The following is a 22666-nucleotide window of genomic DNA, read 5'->3' as shown; positions in this document are numbered from 1 at the left end:
ACGTTCTAGTTCAAAAGTGAACACCGTATTGAAAGAGAAAAAGATTTATGCTTGGGGATACCGGAACAATAATAATATTGCGAAAGTGCAATGTCACGACTTCGACTTTGGATAATTCCCAAAGAGACGGTTGGGTTTCGTGTTACGTATATCAAAAACGTGACGTCGTTCGAGTCGATGATAGTGATCAATTTTTTTTTATTAAATCGATCGAAATATGAGAATGCGAATTAATAAGAAGTTGAAAGAAAAAACTTCCAAAATTAGCTACGATAAATAGTTATTTTTTTTGTTGTGGTTTATTTACGTCAATGGTGGCTTTGTGTTAGATATTTGTTTTTATTGCGATGACATTAAGATAATATTGTTTAGGAATCGGTTAATATCTTTAGATTTCTTTGAACAATGTTTAATTACAGATCAATGTGAAAATAGATCAGTCTTAACATCAATAAATGAACACTTTTTGAGTTATCACGTGAGAATGTGTTTAAAGTTTTTGATATACTTCACATCAAAAATGTTTATCTTCCCATTCATTCAACTCACCCAAGGATTTAAACCAGCAGACCACCAGAAACGTCGTTATTTGTGAACTCGGTTTCACTAAACAAAGAAGTGGATGTTGATTTTTGCAAGAAAATCATATGGAGCGATGAAGCCCATTTTCATTTGAATGGGTATGTGAATCGCCAAAATTGTCACATCTGGGTTAGTGAAAATCTACATGCTATTTAATAAGCCAATACATCCAGAAAAATGAACTGTTTGGTCTGCACTGTGGGCTGGAGGAATCATTGTTACATCATGAAACCAATGATTTAAACTTAAATGACATGTGGTTTCAACATGATGGATCCACATGTCACACAGCACATGAAACAGCCACTTTACTTTAAACCAAATTTCCTTGTTATCTCTTAGAGGGGTGACATCAATTGGTCAGCGAGGTTTTGCGAACTAACCCCACTAGACTTTTCTTCTGGGACTATTTGAAGTGCCAGAGAGTTGAGATGTTAACAACCCTGCTACGATTCCAGAACTAAAGGAGAATATCAGACGTGCAGCTGCTGAAATCGAACTACATTTATTGAAAGTTGTTACGGAAAACATCGCTAAAAGAATGGTATCATGTCAGCAGAGTCATGGAGGACATTTAGTCGACATCATATTTTACTATGAACATGATGTTTAAATTCGATTTCATTGATATCATATTGATGGTATTGACCGCAAGTGACCTCGGCTTACCCAACCAAAAACATGAGCTTTTCGTTCAAAGTTTAGCCAAGGTCGTTCGCGGCCGAGGCGCTTCAATATGTGCTGTCCAATACTATATCGATCGATATCATCAATGAAATCGCTTTGTTCGCAAACGACCTCGCGACCTACTGAACCAAAGTTTCTTTTTCTTTCGGAATTAATAATGTGTTGCTCAATTGTATTAATATTAATATTGCATTAATACGAGGATTTCATTTAATATAAAATTATATTAATAAACTTGGTACGTATTGTACTGTGAGACAATTCTCACTGGTAGTTATTTAATGCATGTATAGTATATCTATTATTTATTCATTTGCAAATCTCGTTCAAGATATACAACTATTGTTTGATACTAACAATAAGTTTAATTTTATGCAATAAGTGTCAGAAGAGAAAGAGAAAACGTTTCTTTTTGGAAAAAAAAGGAATTTATAATTAAATAAGATTGATTTATTTTTTATTTGATACTTCTGGTAGTTTTTGTGTTAATCCTTGACAGTTAAATTTTGTTTAAACCTTGTACCAGATTCGGCCTCTAACTCATTGTCGGGTTTTTGGCACATTTTCAATTTGGGCATATCGACGCCAAAAATTGTTCGCGCTCAGAATCACCTTGTACCAATTTAACAAAATAACCATGTCAAAAATTGACCTCTAATCATTGTTATTGTATTAGACTCGCTCATTTTTTCCTTAATATAACATTTGCCGTTATAAATCAACAAAAATATACTGTTAATATTTTGTATTAATTATGAAAGAAACTTAAAAATTTATTTTGTTTAAATCCATGTTTTCTCGTTTCAACAGTGAAAGTTGCATGTTTTCTCCGATGTAAAATCGATCGTATTTCACGCCTTCGATTTAATTTCCTTTGGTAATTCGTTGCACAAGATCTTGTAACAGAATAGAGTTATAATTTCTAATTTTTTGATTTGAATACTAAAATTGCAAAATTGTGTTAAAATTTTGATTTCGAAATTTTACGACATCCACTAAATTTTGGAACTTACCAGGACGTGCAAAAACATCCCATTGTTTTCACAAAATAAAACGACTTCGTAACTTTTTTGTCTTTATGACCTCAATGCAGATTCCCATTTTACACAACAAACCAACTATGAGTCATCATAATAAACAAAAATATTTGGTTGACATTAAAATTTTGTACTAATTAAAATAGAAAAACCTTTCTAATTTTAGAAAACCAACACCCGTTCACAAAATTAATACATTATGCAGTCACGTTTTCGCATTCAGTCTTGCATTGTTCAATAGTTTTGAAAGTAAAAGACAAACAATAAAATTTTTGTTTTGTTCCCCATTTCGCACATTCTCTATTTTGAACCCATTTGATGTCGATTTTGTTTCAGTTTATGGAACATTCTTTCCATAAAACTCTTCCTGCGAAACATTCCGAATAAGCACTAATCTCTTCCTTCTTTACTAAAACGCCAATTAGTCCCGGAGAGAGATACTCAATTTCCGGAAATGCCGAGTGACTCTCTCACGTTACTCGTTCGTGAACAAAGCTCTCGTAAGGTAAACGCGAAAAGAACGCGTTTCACTTTTAATTGAAGCACCTGCGAAACACTTACTTCCTGACACACGAAATTAGAAATTTAGTTCAAGAAAATAATTTTTTAATTCTTAAAGTTACTTCTTTGACATTAATTTAAGCAACGATTTAAAATGAAATTAAAATTTTTTGTTATTATTATTTTTTTTTTTGTTGCAGATACACAATCATATGACTATCGAGGAATTAAAGAGTACATTTCATGTGGATGATCATAGTTTAAGTAAGTTCATTTAATTATCCGTTAATGACCGATTTAACGTCATCTCCTTGGCATTTATTTCTTAAAAACTAAAAACTTCCAACTTCCTCATCCTTATCCTTTTTTTAAAAATATCTTTCTTAAATAACAATTAACATAAACATCGTAATTTTTTTATAACATTTTTATACTTTTATTATTTATTTACTTACATTAAAAGAAGATTTTTCATTCCTTTCCTTGGAATGACAATTTTTATGTAACAGCTTCTTACATAATTCTTTTAAAAAAGATGTTATATCCACAAAAACATTTTCAACACAAAAGATACACATAACACACGTACAATAATTCGCATTGTCAATATATTTAAATATTAATTTTTTTCTTAACTGAATGAGATTCGTGTCAGTGCCATACATCTTAATTTTTTAACATTATCATTTTTTAACCTCTTTTTTATATTTTTAGTTCCTGAGTACGAGGTGATAAACATAAGCCATTTGAAACAGCGTAATAAAAGAAGTTTAGGATCATCTCAAATTAATAGTTTAGAAAATGACGAAGAAAAATCAAATAAAAGTGATTCAAAAAAGTCGAAAGAAAAAATTCTTAGTGATGATATTGATGATGATAGAACTAGTTTAAAATTGCGTGCTTTTGGTAAAGATGTTCATTTAAATTTGGTGCCGAATAATGGATTGTTCAAGAAAGGATTGAAATTGTGGACCGTTGAACCGAATACCACCTCGCAACACGGAGTCGAGTATGTTGAATTACCAGAGGTAAGGAAAATGTTTTCTTTTTTTTATTTAAAGTATTTTGTTATATAATCGTTGAGAATATTTCATTAGGTTGGTGGTAATAAATGGGTTGCAAAACTAAAAGTAATAACGTATATTGTCCTTGCATTTCTAATACCTACCATGGCAGATTTACGTTAAAATTCCTTTGGTTTTATAACCTTAACGCTTATTGATATTATTAATTAAAATGAAATAAGTTAGGGACAATTAAAACTTTAGAAACATATTTGAAATTGTTTCAGTGTTAAAATTATTAAAAGAAAATGTAAATGTTTAAAATAATTCTGAAATTGAATTAAAATCTTTTGGAAATGGTGCAAATTATCTAAATCGTTTAATGAAAATTGTTAAAATCATTTCAATCTCAAAAATTTGTTTATAATTAAATAAAAGATTCAAAATCATACATAGTGTCACAAAAGTCTGGTAGCACTGTATATCACGGTTGTTAAAAACAGAATGGAAGCACATAGAGACTTGAAATTTGGTATAAATTTTATTCAAACATTAACTAACAACAATGGTCAATTAAAGTTCGAAGTATCCATCATTCGCCTTCAGATAGGCCGTTTTGTGGTGCTGAATCCTGTTGGAATGTTCGTTGAAGTGAGGTTGGCTCCAAGGTAGCACTTTCTTCAGCAGTTCTTTCTCTACTTCAAGAAACCCAATTTATTCGAACCTCATTGTACTAAAACTGCAGAAAGATTCCTTCGAATGCCAAACCAATCGGAAACTTATAAAAATTAAATGTATTTGATAGAATGTCATAAAGTGTGACAAAATGTCCCAAACAATTTAATCCAAACCGCTTTTTTTAATTTTTGATATCCTGAGTACAAGTGTCATGGAAAGACTTGTATCCAAAATTAAGAGTACGAAGGATCTCTAGCTTTAGCATTTAATTTAAAAATCGTTTATGATATAATAAAATCACCTTAATACCTTAGAAAATATTTATGGATTGATTTGATTAAACCCTTAAACTTACTTTTTAACCTTAATTTGGAATATAAATCTTAATTCTTAAAACTATAGTTTAAACGATTTTTTTATATCTATGGAAATTTTGTTAACCTTGACCTTAGTCGATTGAGTTCAAATCCAGGTCGTGCCTTAAATTATTTAAAAGTGTCACCGTCTTCGGACGTTAAACCATAAGTTTATTTCTTTCTTGTACATTATGTAACGAGTGAAATTTCATAACATCACTTCTTATTTCATACTGCGTCGTTCATATTTGAATACCAATTTAGAAATTTGAATAACACATCATGTCCTCTTTTGAATATATATTTTTAAAGGAAACCAATATTAGAATATGCTAATTGTCACTATTGTCTCAATAATATTATTTAAAAGAAGACTTTTAGTTTCTTTTGCAATTAGGTTCTTGCAAAATTTAAAAAAAAATTAGTTATTCAACTAATTCTTTATGAAACAGAAAAATATATCCTTGATTTTCCAGGTTTAGTATTAATAAAAGTAATAAATAATCCTATTTTATTCGTTACGCCTCGAGCATATCGAAGCCGCTTCAACTAAGTAATAAACTTTTTTTTTTTGCAAACGCGTCTCTGCGAGCGGCGCAACTTTAATGGGTTTTGATGTACCAAATAAGCGATCGTTGAAACGAGGTAAAAGAAAAAATCTTTACTCGAAAACTCATATGTTATATAACAAAATAGGCGAGGAACCCTTGCATAACATCCATTCTCAACGCAAAACGAGAGAGAAAGATAAGTTTTATTACAGTATTGACCGTTGTTGTTGCTAAACATTTACGCGGCGCTCCTAAATGAGTTCTGAAAACGTGCCAAATTTACTTTTTAACCCTGCGTGGGAATGCGATAACATCATCCTATTCAAATACCATTTACCTAGTTTGGTGGAAAATCACCAAACAAGTTTGGTTTTAAAATCTTAAATGCTTTTAAAACAAGAAAATCGAAGGAAATTGAAAGTTTAAAAAACGAGTTTTTTGGTGATTTGATATGTGGTTGTTATATAAAAAAAACAATAATCGTACGGTTTCTTTCTGGTACTATTAAGTGGCTTTAAATATCCTTTCGTTTCATGTAACTCCATCGTTAAATTTTATGGTCCAATGACTTCGGGAAAACTATACGTATTTGGGTGGGTTGGACAAATCTACTTTCTCAGAATAGGCGGAAATATATGTTTTTTTTTGTTATTCTTGAAAACATTTGTCGATTATAAATTTTAAACTTTCTTAATTGAAACAATTTAATTTAGTTAACAGTGGTAATAACGTTGGTTTATTTCCGTCAAAAATAAACGTATCTGTTATGCAAAAAGGAGGGCGGTAAGGACACGTTGGTCCATTGTCTGCAAAATCGTGCCGATTGGGCAACAACGAACGTTGCTGTGCTTTTACGCAGAAACCAAACGAAACCGGCTGGGACACGGTCTTGTGTGCTGTTGCTGTCATATGGTCTTGAGGTATGAATGCTAAATTCGACATGAGAATTTCGCTCTGTGGCAACATTTTACACCTACGCTCAACCTATTTCAGATAAAATCGATTTACCTTTAAGAAATTTAATGAATTAAAAGTTGTGTAATGAAATAAATCTATAACCTTAATTAGCGGTATTAAAAAGAATTCAATAGTACAATTGGTAGTAATAAAATCTTGTTAAAAGAACGATTACGAATCGATGTAGAGATAATTAAAATCAGATAAATTAAATTCGTCCTGTTAGTTCAGCACGAGTTAATCAGATCGTAAGCGAATAAAGATAAGTATCGAAATCGGCAGTAAAAGTTAATTAAAACCATTGTTCTTTGAAGCGTTTTACTGATCGTTGAGAATTCTTTGGTAATTCATCGCGTGCCGCTCGAACAACTTCCTACTAAATACCTTCAGGAGGAAGTTGCGTGTTCGGAATTACACCGCCCGAAGTCATCGAATCGATTTATGTATTTCTTTTGCATCGAAGACAGAAACATTTAGGTCAATAAATCATATGACTTTTGTACAAAAAGTACATTAAAATGATTAATGGTTTCGACATTTTATTATCTGTCTTCTCTCATTAAAATAATGAATATTTTGAAAATCGCTGGTTTACCATGGTTTCTTGTGAAACATTCATCGAGACTAATTCGCTCGCAAAAGGTAAATAACCAAAAAATTGCGCAACCGCGGGTGCAATTGAGCGAGCAACGGAAAGCGAAATGCAGCTAGTGAAGAAATTTTGGTTAATTACAGTTATCCATTTGAACTGAACCGGAATATGGTTTAACGTAATTTTAAACTTAGTCTATGCAACGCAATAATTTTTTTTACTAATTATAACACAAATTATGCGGCTAGAGTTTAGAATTTTGCCAATAACGGCCTTGATTTGTATAAACGTTTTTGAAATTTAATTTTTAACATCTTTGAAATACAGCTTGATAATTTTTTTCCCCAATAGTCAGAAAACGAATATTAAAGAGAGATAAAATAGAACAATAAACTAGTTTAACTAAAAATCGAACTAAAAGAGCAAATAGATATAGGTAAAGGTCTCTGAAAATGATATCTTACAACTGATCATTTGTTGTATCATTTTTTGTACAAATTCAAATTGATCTGTCAAAAGTTTTTAAAGTTATCTACTATGTCTTAAGGTGGTTCGTTCCAGCTTAGCTTAGTTATTATCTCTTGTTTCCAATTTTCCCAAACTTTACCAAAAACCAAGTAACAAAACGAAGTATCATTATTAATCCCAATCAAGAAGATAAACTCTTTAATTGCTATCGCCGCTCGAATGACAGTATTAGATGGTTTCTGTTCAGAAGACTAACCATGTCGGTGAATCTGACTAATCATAATTTTGTGATATGTAGATACAATACCAACCATGACAAGACCGATACCAGCTTCATGTTCATGTTTGAATAACTTTTAAAAATTAATACATCGTTTTGCAAACTTCCAACAGAATTCTTACATCAAATACATTAACCTATGTCGTACAAAAGTACCATCCGTATTGGGACATAAATTTTTAAGCGTAAATCGTCTCCGATATATTTTAAGAACGTTGTATTCTAATATTATTTAATATCATTAACATTACATTTAATATAATACAAAAATGCGAAGGATAACTTAAAGTTAAGATTATCAATATGTTTGAATGGCAGTAAATTCTGTTTAAGTTAACAACGCCTTAGGATTAATATTATAAAATCAGCACTTGACGTATTTAGTAACTTTATATAAACTTATCGTTGAAATTGAAATTTATTAAGACTAAGATAACTGCTACATTTATAGTATGCATTAAGTGTATAGACAGTTGACCAATTTGCTAGAATGCGCAGTGTTTATCAAGTGTCTTTGACATACTTAAAACGTCATTCTGTATTTATTAACTTGAACCAGAGAGATTATGTAGATGACAACTTATTGGTTTTGAATGATAACATTTTAAATATAAGCGTGTTCCGTTGCGTTCCAAAAAGTTTTGTGGAACTCCGGCACCTTGGTTAATTAAAATAGTGAAAATTAATTTCGCACAGATATAATATTTTAGATCAATTTTTTGCTTCTGTCTTATGTTGAAGTACCTGATAAGATATTGCTAATACTATCATGACAATGTAGAGATACTTCTGTTTCTCCTAAGTTTTCCTTTACTGACTAACTTAAGTTACTATGCTTGTCTTCTTTCCGCGGTTGATGTTTTCTTGTGAACAACTGCATCAACCAATATTAATTAGCAACCTATATCTGTACTCCCTTTTCTGTGCAAAATACTTGAAAAATTCAAGATTTTTAAACCTTGGCTTCATTGCTAATCTATGTTAATGAATATCAAATATAATTCAGTCTTGAGGGATAGTAGATGTCTAGCCAATAATACTTCTGAAGCTCACAAAGTTATTTTATTTACTTAACCACTTCTTCCTTCACTTTTTTCACTTCTTACTTCTCTCTACTACATATACAATGAATATTTGGAGCTATAGCCATAGAAATTGTCATTTGTATGGTGATGATACTGAGTTGTGCAGATCGTTTTATGTATCAGACATGCAAAAAGTTCTATGAGTATTGTAAGGGATCTAGATGGTATAAGTTGTTTTTTGAGGGATCATGGTTGCAGGATAAATTTTCAAAATGTTGAAGACGTGTTAAATTTAAAGGAGTTATACATAATCTTAACGAGGTGAGGATATATTGCTGGCTACAGTTTTTTAGAAGTATGTTATCTTATCTAACGATGAATTACTACAATGCCCGAGTTTTCTCACGTTATGGGGGCTCACAAATTAGTGTGTAAAACTATAAGAAGTGACTGGAGAAAAAGTTATTGATATTATATGATAGATATGCTAGATTGTGTGATATTACAATATATAAGTGACAACATAATACTTTAAATAATAAATTCAGGTTGGCGAGGAAGAGTATCTCTTGGCCTGGCCATGATCTTATTATTGGGCCGTTGGACTACTGTTGTTTTGTTCTTTTGTCGCTCCGGTTAAACAAGGTTGATTGTATTTTCTGATGTTATCTTTACTAAAGTCAATAAACGTGTTGAGATTGAGAATCACATTTGATTTAAAAACTTCTCGTGCTAAAATAGAGGAATTAGATTTCAAAAAAGATTAGTCTGAGAACTTTCGTAAATTGAGAAATGACTGCTAATCATATTTCACTGATTGCAGCTCAACTAGCTAATTTGGACACACTAAACTCCGCAGCAAACTTTCCTTCAAAATTAATCTTAACACTTACCTCAACAACTACAATAATTATTTGTACTAATTTTTTGGAACTAACTCCAAAATATCCAATAAACCAAACCATATCAATACCAGGAATTAGTTTATTGACCTCTTTGTATATCGTGAACAAAAAATTTAAATACTTAAAATTATTTTCATTGTTTGCGAAATTATTGAAACAACATTAGAAAATGTTAATAAATATCAAAGAGGTTAGCAAGGTTATAGCAATTTTCTCTCGGGGTATCACGTAATAGTTTAAATCGCACGATTACGTCGGAGAAATGCTCGCGTGAGAGTGAAAGCATCTTAAATATTGCTGCATCATTTCGTTCTTTTACATTTAAGTAACAAATCGTTGTAAATTCTTTATAACAATAATTTTAACAGTTCATGAATGGGGAGATACTATCGATGGGTCAAACGAGAAACTCCCCTAATAAATCTTTTAGTTTCTAATTTATTTGAAGAGAGGAATTTGCTTTACATATAGGGAGTGTTCAGATATCCAAAACCATTAACTCAATTTAGTACCGTAACATTCCGCTTATTCGATTTATTCGAACTGTACGATCTATTCGATTTATTAAATCTATTATATACATCTCAGCCTTAGCCTACGCGTTCTTGACTTTTCCATCGAAAATTTCCTTTGTGTCGTACACTTAAAAGTTACGTTACTACAACAATAGTACGTGACTGGCGTGCTTTTATGGACCATAGCTATTTTATTGCTCATACGATCTGGATTTGCAATCGAAAACGTTTCTGTTAGAGCTTTGATCGTTTTTAAATCAAACAGTGGGTGGTATCACGTTTAAAAAAAAACAAATTTTGCTTCTATTATACTTGTTAAGAAAAATATAAGTTATTAGCTTTCAATTTGAATTTATTATGTGATATGACTCAATTTTTATATTAATTCATAATATATTATTTTATATAATTTAAAGTCGTTCAAGAAACCATTAAAATCATTTGTAAGCGTTTAAAAATCCTTAATCTTGTTTAAATCGCTTAAACTTGTTGGAAATTAGTTTCAAAACTCTTTTATAATGCTTAATGATGACCTGAAGAAGTTTAAATCCATCTTGAATCGTCTAAATCACACTAATTGGTTGGCTTTTAAGATTATTACTTAAAATGGCTTAAGATTAATAAAAATCAATGTAAAAAAGATTTAAAATGTTACGATTTGTAAAAGGCCGTCATAAATCATTAAAATTGTAGAATATGTTCAAATAAATTCTAAATTATTTTATAAAGATAGTTTAGTAGCTTGCGGTGTAGAAAGCTTGTGTATGTCGTTATCTAACCAACGCACGTTGTATGTAAAATTGAAATTGAGAGCGAATCTGGTTTTAAATCGAAAGTTGTTTCCTTTTGTATAGAAAATGGTAATGACCTTTAAACGAAAATAATTTTTTCTTATTTTACAGAATTTAAATGAAAATATCGGCGATATATATCAAGATGAAGATAATCAAGCCGCAATTTTGTTGAGAAACGATGACAGAAACGGCGCCTTATTAGTGGTAAGTAAAAGATTTATTACATATTTTCTATAGCAAGTATTTGAAACAAGGTTATTTTAACGCCCAAAGAAATATATATAATTTTCAATTAAAGAAACGCGATGTTAACCTGGTTTTCACAATTTCGCAAACGCTAAATTGAGGTTTATTAAATCGCGTGGCGTTGCATTTAGTTTAATTGTAAAGATTTTTTGCGACTATTTAAAGTTAAATCGTCGCGCGGAATGAAATTCCAAGGATTTCTTTAGGATTTGTATTCTAAATTTTAAATCGTCGTCTTTCGTTAAGTTTTGCACGTGGCGTAGGCGAAGAATTAAGAATTAGGGTCAATCGTCCATTGTCTTACTTTATACTTGAATAACAAAAAAAAAACTTTGCAAGGAGATATCGAAGATTTAGGATTTCACCGGCTATTATAATTTTATCTGATTTAAATGGGGAAACTATCGGGACAATAGTAAAAGGATAACAATGTATAAGAAATTTAAAAATATATAAGAGAAATTCAACGAACATTTCATTTTTTAAGTGGGTATTTAGTTCATTACAGCGTAAGTTAAAAGATTGCTGTTATAAAGTGACACAAGTAGGGTTTTAAAAATCTAAAAAAGAGGAAACGACAGTTGTTAGCACAACACGACAATGGATTTAGTCACCGAGTATGCTTGGTTTCTTGATTGCAAAGGAAATGTGTCGTTTCAGTTGTTACGAAATGTAACAACAAGAACAATAGTGGTAACTGTAATAAATTTATTAATGCAATGATTACATTATTAAATCAATCTATAAAAAATTGTATTTTTTGGACATTCAGCAAACAGTTATACTTTTTATTCGCTGATATAATAATTAATAAGCATTTTATTGTTTTTAATATTTACAATTTTTATCCCCTTAATACATTCTAATATATATTATTAGTATATTATTTTCACCCTCTACCCTCTTCCTCCATTTCCATACCCTCGGCTCCTCGGCCCAATCATCCCCTCATCCTTCCCTTTGTCTCCTTACCCCCACAACCATTCTCATCCATCGTTTCCCCTCTCCCCCCTCTCCTAAGATCTGCCCTCGGTCCAACTCCTCCTCCCTCAACTCACTGCACCCATTCAACATATGTTCCAACGTTTCCCATTCCTCCCTGCATAGCCTACACCACCTCTCCTCATCGGCCATCCAGTATCTATTAGCTCTCTCCTCGTTTCCACAACGGAACCTAGCCACCAACTTCTTCCCTTCCTCATCTCCTTCCAATAAATCGCTGATATAATATTGCTGGGGTATATTATAGAGTTAGAAGAACGAAATTTTGGGTAATAATTTGGAAAACCCGCTTTTTGATATTTTGATTAGATTTTGACAAATTAATTTTTAAGGGCAACCTAAACAAATTGAACAAATAGTATTAGATAATCACCATTTATGTCGATTGTAAACGTTTATTAACACTAGTCTACAGTGGTTTTGTTGCCCTAGATATAAGATTGATTTTGGATATATTTATGCTCAGAATTCATGAAACTATCAATGATTTTGTAAAGTACTTTTTGTAATTCGCGACGGTAATGACAGCTATTACAGTACTCAAACGGGTGCTGTAATGAGACTCCTTACAGCATCCGATGCTGTAATGAGATTTTAGTAACATTTTATGGAGCCAGTTCAAGTTGGTGACATTGCGTCATTAATTTTTCTAGTTGTCAATGTGACAATTTTTGTCTATGGATGTTTAAACACGTTCTTAGCATCGAATACAAGGTCCACAATGATAAGGACATTGAACACTGAGAAATTTGTCTTATTTTGGGAGGTGTACATGAAACATTTTTTCAGGTGAATACATTTGTGTTTTGACAGTTTCTAATTGTCAATTCAAATTTCTATTTTCAAGTGTTACGGTGTTACCAACTGCTGCATACCTATTTCCCTACATTGTCAAATATTATTTTATGTTTGTTAAAAAAATAAAATAAAAACGGGAATTACAAAAAATAGCATAAAAAACACGTTTCATAAGACTTAAAGCACTCATTCATTAAAAAACTCGTGGCTTCGCCACTCGTTTTTTAACTTGAATTCGTGCATTTCAAGCATGTCTTACGAAACTAGTTTTTTAATATACTATTTTGTAATTCACTACAGTAATGGAAGTTATAACAGTACTCAAACGGGTGCTGTAATGAGACTCCTTACAGCATCCGATGCTGTAATGAGATTTTAGTAACATTTTATGCAACCAGTTCAAGTTGGTGACATTGGGTCATTAATTTTTCTAGTTGTCAATGTGACAATTTTTGTCTATGGATGTTTAAACACGTTCTTAGCATCGAATACAAGGTCCACAATGATGAGGACATTGACTCTGAGCAATTTCTCTTATTTTGGGAGGTGTACATCCAACATTTTTTTTCAGGTGAATATATTTTGTGTTTTGACAGTTTCTAATTGTCAATTCAAACTTTCTATTTTCAAGTGTTCCGGTGTTACCAACTGCTACATACCTATTTCCCTACATTGTCAAAATTTACTTTATTTTTATTTAAAAAAAGTATAAAAACGCGAATTACAAAAAATAGCATAAAAAACACGTTTCATAAGACTTAAAGCACTCATTCATTAAAAAACTCGTGGCTTCGCCACTCGTTTTTCAACTTGAATTCGTGCATTTCAAGCGTGTCTTACGAAACTTGTTTTTTAATATACTATTTCATTTTACATTACAAAAATCGGAAAATAAGAAACAAAATAACAGATATATTTATAATGTCAGTTCTGTTTTGAAAAATTAGTATGCATCGAAGTATATTGCCATAAAACACCTTTTATAAGCTTTTCTTATATAATTTTTCAGGGGGCAATCTCTTTTTAAAGACCAGCAGTAATCTGCCATCATGTGACAATCCCATCGACCCTGATACCTTTCCTCCATCACTTTTAGATCCTGGTGGAACCGCTCTCCCTGTTCCTCACTATAATTTCCTAAATTATCCGGAAATTTATCCAGATGATTGCGGAGATATAGTGTAACTTGATACTTATATTTGCTCCTAGAGTCTGAAGGTTTGTCAGCATATTTTGTACAATTTCTTCATAATTTGGTGCTTTATGGTTACTTAAGTACTTCAATATTGTCAAATAACTGAGATCTCAGCTGTTCTGCGGAGCAAGAGGTCTGAGAATGAGGATCACGTGATGTTTATATTCGCGAAAAAGTTGTGCAGAAGCCTAATCATGACTGGGAAAATAAATTTTATTACTAACAAGCCGATAATTGTTCGAAATGTAAGATATGTAAAAATCATAAAAAACAAGAGCACATTCAGTACTTCCATGAATATATTCGTAATCTGGGCACTTGAAAACAAAAATTTGCAAAGATATCCAGTTGTTGTTGTAGAGTTGTGTAATTAATGGCAGTTTTTATAAAGTTTGATTAATGTCAACTTAAAGAAAGGCTAATATTATACCACTCAGAAAGCAAGACTTCTCAATTAACGTTGTATTAAACCTCAGATAAACTGAATAATTTTTATAGCAATGTACTCGTCGGGTTTATGACGATTTTATGATAATTTATCAATTACTATTGAGCTAATAGCTTCTACAATATCTTTTAAATACTGTTATATATAATAATTTAATATTTTAATCTTAAATATTAAATTAGGAGAACAAAATTATTGACACACCAATCAGATTCGATTTCAATCTTTTAATTAATCGGTTAATTTAGAGCTACGCGATAATGAAAAATTAGTCACCAACAATCAAGTATAAAAAAGCGAGAAAAACCAAGGTGAACGCCAACAACTGTTACGCTACAATTACATCGCAAGACGGCATAAATTAACTTTTCGGTCTGATCGATTATAATATAATAGAATAATAAGAAATGAGAATAAGAGAACCGGAGAGGAAGGTCGTTTTTTAATTTCACGTTTAGTTTCGTTTTTGTGAACGCCGAGTATCGATTGCAGGAGGACAATATCTGAGTAGCAATAATATATTTGCCAGTTTATCGTAACTTTGACCTCAATTTTTTTTTTATTTGGAGAGGTGAAATGAAAAAATAAAATAAGAACTTTTCATCGTCGTCCACAACGCCTGTGTTGAGGTGTCAATGTCAGCGCATGGTAGGCAATGAACCGGGTCGTAAAGGCGCGAATACAAAGCCTCTCAACGAATACGTCCTTCCTCTTAACACAGTAAAGCATGTTACAACCTTAGGCTGTACTGTATTATTTGAATGCCGATAACAATGACTTAGTTTCTTTTTCTTGAATAAATGCAATAACATTGTACATTCTTATTGTTTTTTTTTTATTTAAATATATGTTGTTTTAAGAAATCTAAAGTGATTTTCAAGGATTTTAAACAATTTTCGGTAATTGTATGGCACGGTTATACTCTATACAGTGAATTTCACTTAAAATGCAATATACAAAAATATATTTCCATAGAAACCAGGGCGTACTTACTTACTTAGTTCGTCCCACATAAAATACAACATGTCCGTATGTTAGTTCTAGTGACAGTGGTAGGTAGCGCTAGTTCACATAAGATATCACTATGTTCCATATTTTTATTAAACTAAAACTAGAACTAACACTAGACCTAGAACTAGAAAGTATCGGGTTTAGCCATGCGCCTGTAGACGAATGTTTTTAGTTTTAGGTCTAGTGTTAGTTCTAGTTTGACACTAGCAGTATCACTAGAACTAACACAAGACCTAGTACTAGAATCATTCGGGTTTAGCCGTCTTGAGAGACGTGCGGCTAAATCCGAATGTTTCTAGTTTTCGGTCTAGTGTTAGTTCTAGTATTGCACTAGCACTATCACTAGAACTAACACAAGATCTAGTACTAGAATCATTCGGGTTTAGCCGTCTTGAGAGACGTGCGGCTAAACCCGAATGTTTCTAGTTCTAGGTCTAGTGTTAGTTCTAGTATGGCACTAGCACTATCACTAGAACTAACACAACACCTAGTACTAGAATCATTCGGGTTTAGCCGTCATGAGAGACGTGCGGCTAAACCCGAATGTTTCTAGTTCTAGGTCTAGTGTTAGTTCTAGTTTTACACTAGCACTATCACTAGAACTAACACAAGACCTAGAACTAGAATCATTCGGGTTTAGCCGTCTTGAGAGACGTGCGGCTAAACCCGAATGTTTCTAGTTCTAGGTCTAGTGTTAGTTCTAGTTGTACACTAGCACTATCACTAGAACTAACACAAGACCTAGAACTAGAATCATTCGGGTTTAGCCGTCTTGAGAGACGTGCGGCTAAACCCGAATGTTTCTAGTTCTACGTCTAGTGTTAGTTCTAGTGTTGCAGTAGCACTATCACTAGAACTAACACAAGACCTAGAACTAGAATCATTCGGGTTTAGCCGTCTTGAGAGACGTGCATCTAAACCCGAATATTTCTAGTTCTACGTCTAGTGTTAGTTCTAGTATTGCACTAGCACTATCACTAGAACTAACACAAGACCTAGAACTAGAATCATTCGGGTTTAGCCGTTTTGAGAGACGTGCGGCTAAACCCGAATGTTTCTAGTTCCAGGTCTAATGTTAGCTCTAGTGACAGTAGTAGGTAGTGCTAGTTAGCATAAGATATCACTATGTTGCATATTTTTATTGCACTAAAAGTAGAATCAACACTAGACCTAGAACTAGAAACATTTGGGTTCAGCGTCTGATGAAATTCCCGGTATATTACATTAAGTTCATACAAAGTGAGTGAAAATGAAAATTAACAATTTTATAAATCGCTAATAAATTATGATCAATAGTCAATATTAAATCCGTTATTACTAAAAACAAGGTATAAATGTCTTGTAAGTGTCCGTAACAACAACGTTAATAACTAACAATAGAAAAATGTATACACACAAATTGACATTTTCTAGGATATGATCTTGGTTCTTTATTATATATGATTAAGCACGGTCGTTGTCTCACGTGAGTGTATGGTTTTTTTGTTGTTTATTAATACCGACGCATTTAGATCGTGCGTTCGCGGACAAGGACTTTGTCGTAACGGCAAAAGGAAAAGCAGCGCGCTTTACCATTATTACATAAGCTCAACAATTCTACATCGTCGACCAATTGATTGAAACAGCCAGCGTTTCAACAATGTGAACATTTCTCATAAGCGCAAACTCAGTAACCATAAGCAATTTGTTTCGTTACCTTTTTCGCATCGAATCCTTTCACAACTATAACAGAGATCCTTTTCGGTATCTTCGTATTCCGAAAAATTCCGAGCTTTTGAAAAAGATTCTTTCGCGCGTTCGTTTCGTAACATAACGAACATAATAAACGGAGATATTCGCGAGAAAGTGATAGTATAGAGAGTCAATTCTCGAATGTTATGTCAATGGATTTATTTTGGCCATAAATCGCCATTAGTGGTTGGATGTCGACAGTTTTCTAATAAAGGTTATGCTTTTTTTGCTGTTGAAACGAGGATTGTTTCTTTATTAATACTCAACAGCCAACTTTGCTATTTAACATCTCTTTTGTGTTTTTATTCCACAATAAATTGGATAGGTAATAACAATAAATACAACGTAATGTTAATCACAAGCTTATATAATCACACAAACACTTAATATTTTGTTAAAACTTTTATGTTAGGCATCAAACCAGAAATGATTATATCTATGTATTTTTTAAAGTTAACCGACCGTGCTTGGACTCGTTATGAACTACTTTTCATTTCCTATAATCTCAGACAGAAATTAAAAAAAAAATTATTCAAATAATAAATCGCCCACATCAAGTACATTGGAAGGTTATGTTGTACACTTTTTTACATTATGCAATAACATTTATGCTAATCAATAACAATGTCATACAACTTCTATGACAGCAATAATAAAATCCAAGGAGTGTTTTATGTTTGCTCAGATCAAAAATGATACCGATCAAAAAAGAAAATCATTTTTGAATAAATCCAGAAGCGAATTTCAAACGATTTCGATTCAAATCGAATTGAAATAACGCTTAATAATACTTCTTCTTATCTATTAAAACCGTGACATATTTATCATTTTGAGTTAACGGTTGCTCCCTTTTTATGGCATGCTCAACGAGACAGCTTTTCCTGTTATTGCATAACATCAAACCCACACCGTGCTACAATTACCGGCGCGGTGAAACCGACAATTTTACTTTCGTTTCTCCTCGTTTCTCAGATTGTCCATTACGATACCGCCGACCATCATCATCATTACCAACCATATCAAAGCCATTTATGTACGCTTTAAAATTTATTATACATCAGTTATTATTGTCTTATCTCATATAATATTAAAGTGAAATTTAATGTTTATTTTCCTGAAAACATGGTCATTCACGGAAGCACCTTGACTGAATACGATTAAAACGATAAAGTACATACGGTTAGATGCAAATTAGAAACATGTAAAACTATGAAGATATTTTAGTGTCGTATGTGTTGTTACGACACTGTTTACGACAGGTGGAATTAGGTGTAAAAATAGATTATTTATTATTTTATACGATCGTAAATGAGTATGTAGAAAATTAATAATCACATCTAATCCGAACCAAATTAAGTAGCAACAATAGTAATATTGATTAATAATTATTTAAAAATATTGTTTAATTTATGCCAATCCAAGGCAAATTTTTGAATAATAAAAAATTCTTTTATCAGAAGGTTATCGTGATAACAACCTTCTACTTATAGAGGGAATAAATTATTTTGCAAGTTGATTTCTGTGCATAATTAATTGGGAAATACATAGTAGATTTTATTACATATAGTTTTTGATGTATGTAGGTCACGTGCTGTGGATTACGTTATTACAATTTCTTTTTTGCTGCAAGCGATAGATGAAAAATTTATTAATTACCTTAAGATTTATATTTCCTGATTTATTAATTGGGCATTAACAAGATTGATTTATTATTAATTAATAAGCTTATTAAAATAATTATATTCAAAAAATTTTTAAGCCTAAGTTTATTTAAACCGATGGTGATAATGTTCAGAACAAATTGATTTCGATTTAAGTACCTAGATTATTAATCTTGTCTAGATTTAATGTCTGGTTGCTTAAGCATGAAAGTATCCAATACTTAATGGGTACATACAAATAATAAAGATCTGAACGATTCAGAATATCAGGCTTGTTGCCATAAACTAACGGCTTAACGTAACTGCATAAATATCTAACGGCGTTAAATCGCATAAACGAGGTAACCATTTTTTTAGACTATACGATTACCGAACTTCCTCTTCAATGTATGGGTCAATTATTTGACCAGTTGTATGGCATATGTACTTTATTAGAACCATATATGACTGATGTCAAGTCTTTCCAATTTTGGCAAAAAATAGTCTTTCATCATGCCACGATAGCCAACACCATTGAACGTAACGTGGCGAAAAAATATGGTCTAATCACATGATTACTTTTTGTGCTTGTCTCACATGTAGATTTGTTGCTGTCCAATAACGCGTAGGTATTTTGTTCGTTGACAAAGCTATTAAGCCAGAAATGAGCATCATCGCTCAAGATGAGAGATTTTTCGATGAAATTCAGGATTTTCCTATCTGAGGAATTTTTTAACTTTAAATGATCAAGAGGCTTCAGTTTATTAGGCGTGAGCCATGATTGGGGCGAATTTACGTAAAGATCTTGGTTTACACCTAATAAATTGAAGCCTCTTGATCATTTGAAGCACCAAAATTCCTCATATAGGAAAATCCTGAATTTCATCGCAAAATCTCTCATCTTGAGCGATTGATGAAATTGATGAAACGTGAAAGCGTCATTACTTTTTCCAAGTCAACAAAAAAACACAACTAGCACTTAACGTCTTATTGATTTCTGCATACTTCTCATACAATTGACCACTCTTTATATAATTATTATTATACTTTTTCCATTTTTTATGTGTGAATATATTTAATTGGTTATTGTTAATAATATCCAGTTTATTGCTTTATTACAAGTCATCACTGACTGACTGACTGATGACCTACTAACAATGTACATAGAACGGCATCAATCCGTTGCATTCCAACATATTACTATAGAAATAACTTGCAAGGAATTCGATTAATTTATTTTTATTGTATACATATTTAGTTGCGATAATTATCCCAAAAAAACACATCTTTTAGAAAAAATACAAAGTTGTGGTATTCAAACAATCTTGTTTTTGCATAATGTATTCGTTCTGCACTGGTTCATTTTATTGATTTTAAACTTTATTACGAAACATTTTTCTTTCACTACAAATAATTTCATGAAAAATCTATTCGTTAAGAAAAGCAGTGGTAACAGGTTATCTAAATAATTACGTCACAATTAATTAGTTAAACCGCACAACTTTTACGTAATCGTTTATATTTGAATTTACGGTTTTCTAAACATCATACACCGTTATCCATCTGTGTTATAAATATCTCCATCTTATTCCTGGAATAATACGAAGAATATAGGCAAAGTGAGGTGGGCGTTGTGTAACTCAATTTTTTCTTTATATTTCACATTTATTTTAATTTTTATTTACTCGCGGTTTTAAACGAGAATCGTGATAATTTCTCTCGCCATCAGATATTTTTTGTTGGCCAATAATCACCAGACTGTTATGAAAGTAAACCGATGAGAATTGAGTCATCGAGAATCAGGTACTTCGATGTAATTGTTGGGTTGTGTATGGAATACAAAATACAATGGCAAGGTTAAAAAGAAAATTTTATATGTTCAAGTATATGAATAAGTAGGATAATTTCATCATAAAAAATTAAATAGTGTCTTTAGCGCACAAATCGTATGATTTATAGAATTAATTAAAAAGAAAAATTTTAAAAATTGTGTTCAGAGTATAATTGCATCGTAGTAACGTGGTTGGGTTAGTAAATAGTATACTATTTCAACTATGTGCAATTAGTACTAACGTAAATAAACCCAAGAGAGATACGCACACGTTGAGGTCGTGTGTGAAGAAACGCATGCTATCATATGTCGGTCAAGGAACGTTGTGGTTACGATAGCAGGAAAATTATTGTGATGACACCGGGGTGGTGACGAATATCTTTAATAATTTAATATAGAGGGTGTTACATAAACGTTGAATTATTAATTTAAACTAAATTTTAACCATTCAAATTCTTTGTATAAAATCTTATTCTTGTTTTCGTAACAGTGCGAGTTTAGAGTCAATAAAGTAACCAGTGCAGAACCAAATATATGCAAAAGCTAAGTTTTAAATACCTATTTACGTCTTATTTAAAAGCAGTAACGTAAATGTTAATTGCATTACAAGTCAAAACGTGTCCGTAACGTTTACCGCCCGCCGTTTCTTTCCCGATATTCTATGCTCGCCGGGAGGAAAAAATAAACCGTTAGATTGTGTGACAAAGCTAAGCCGGTTAGGAAATTGACTGCTTTAAACTTAAAACTGCGATTTAATTGTAAATTATCGATTTGAAATGAACCACGCCTTCAACTTTATCAGTTCCGTTAAAACTCGAATATTCTATGTTTAAATTGTATTAGGAAAACGTAAACAAAAAATTTAAAAAAAGTATTTGTATGCATGTATGATTAAGATTTATGGGTTAAATGATTATGAAATTGTTTAATATGGGTTATAATTCGCACCTTGAACTATTAACCATTACGTTCACGTTTTCTTGAATTAACCTTGTTCGTTTACACCAGTTTTTTTTTTCTTAATAACAACACCAGATTTATATCCCCTTTCTCGATTTATAATAATTGTTATGATTGTATCAAGTTATTTAAGGTACAAGAAAGAGATTCTCAAGATACAACGTTATTTAGAAATTTTTTTGAAATATAATTTTCAAAGAAAACAATCCGACTAATTAAGAAATTATACGTTTCAAGTTAACAATGTTCTTTAGAAAGTTTTTATTTCCTTTTAATTTGCCCGGGTCGGTGTAAAAGTAAAAGCTGTCTCCTATGGTTAGAATAAAATTTGGTTAACACACTAAAATTTCTCTCTATTAAAACAATATGAATGTATAATAATAGAAATTGATGGTTCATATCTATCTTTAACTAGTTCACAAAACAACAGTATACTATTTAATATAAAATAAAACTTGTACTTTCAGTGGCAAGTATGTTAATTTGTACAAAAGCTTCATATTAACCCAGCTAATTGACCAAAGCTGAAAAGCAAAAATACACTACTAATAATAAAAACTTTAAAATGTGTACAATAATTATTACGTTGTTAAGAATAATAGATATTTTATCTATCTACTGGCGATTTCTTAAAAAGCTCGTTTAGCTACAACTTCGGACATGCTTACCTTACCTTACCCATATGCGCTATTGCTCCTGCAGAGCATTGTCCTCCGTCATCACTCCTCCCCAGTTCTCCTTGCAGAGTGCTCGGCGCCTCCATTCCCTCACTCCTAGCTTCTTCAGGTCAGCCTACACATCGTGCAGCCATCGTCGACACATGTCTCGCAGACGTACAAAATCCCTGGACGCAAGAATGTTCTATAAATGCA

The 22666-nt window shown here is 31.8% G+C and overlaps 1 protein-coding gene across 4 annotated transcripts in view; it reads left to right on the top strand.

Moving 5' to 3' along the window:
* The window catches only part of LOC111418839 (sol narae), a 53172-nt gene that overhangs the window by 21647 nt on the left and 8859 nt on the right, over positions 1-22666 (top strand). For all 4 annotated transcript variants that reach the window (XM_023051526.2, XM_023051525.2, XM_023051527.2 and 1 more), the window contains exons 3-5: positions 3008-3071; positions 3522-3835; positions 11041-11136. In XM_023051526.2, coding sequence (XP_022907294.2) covers positions 3008-3071; positions 3522-3835; positions 11041-11136 — 474 coding nt within the window. The remainder of the gene's footprint in view (positions 1-3007; positions 3072-3521; positions 3836-11040; positions 11137-22666) is intronic.

This window comes from Onthophagus taurus, chromosome 7 (assembly GCF_036711975.1).
Source record: "Onthophagus taurus isolate NC chromosome 7, IU_Otau_3.0, whole genome shotgun sequence".
NCBI classification, from domain to species: Eukaryota; Metazoa; Arthropoda; class Insecta; order Coleoptera; family Scarabaeidae; genus Onthophagus; species Onthophagus taurus.
Note: the sequence above shows the minus strand (reverse complement) of the source record. Positions and strands in the feature narration are given on the sequence as shown.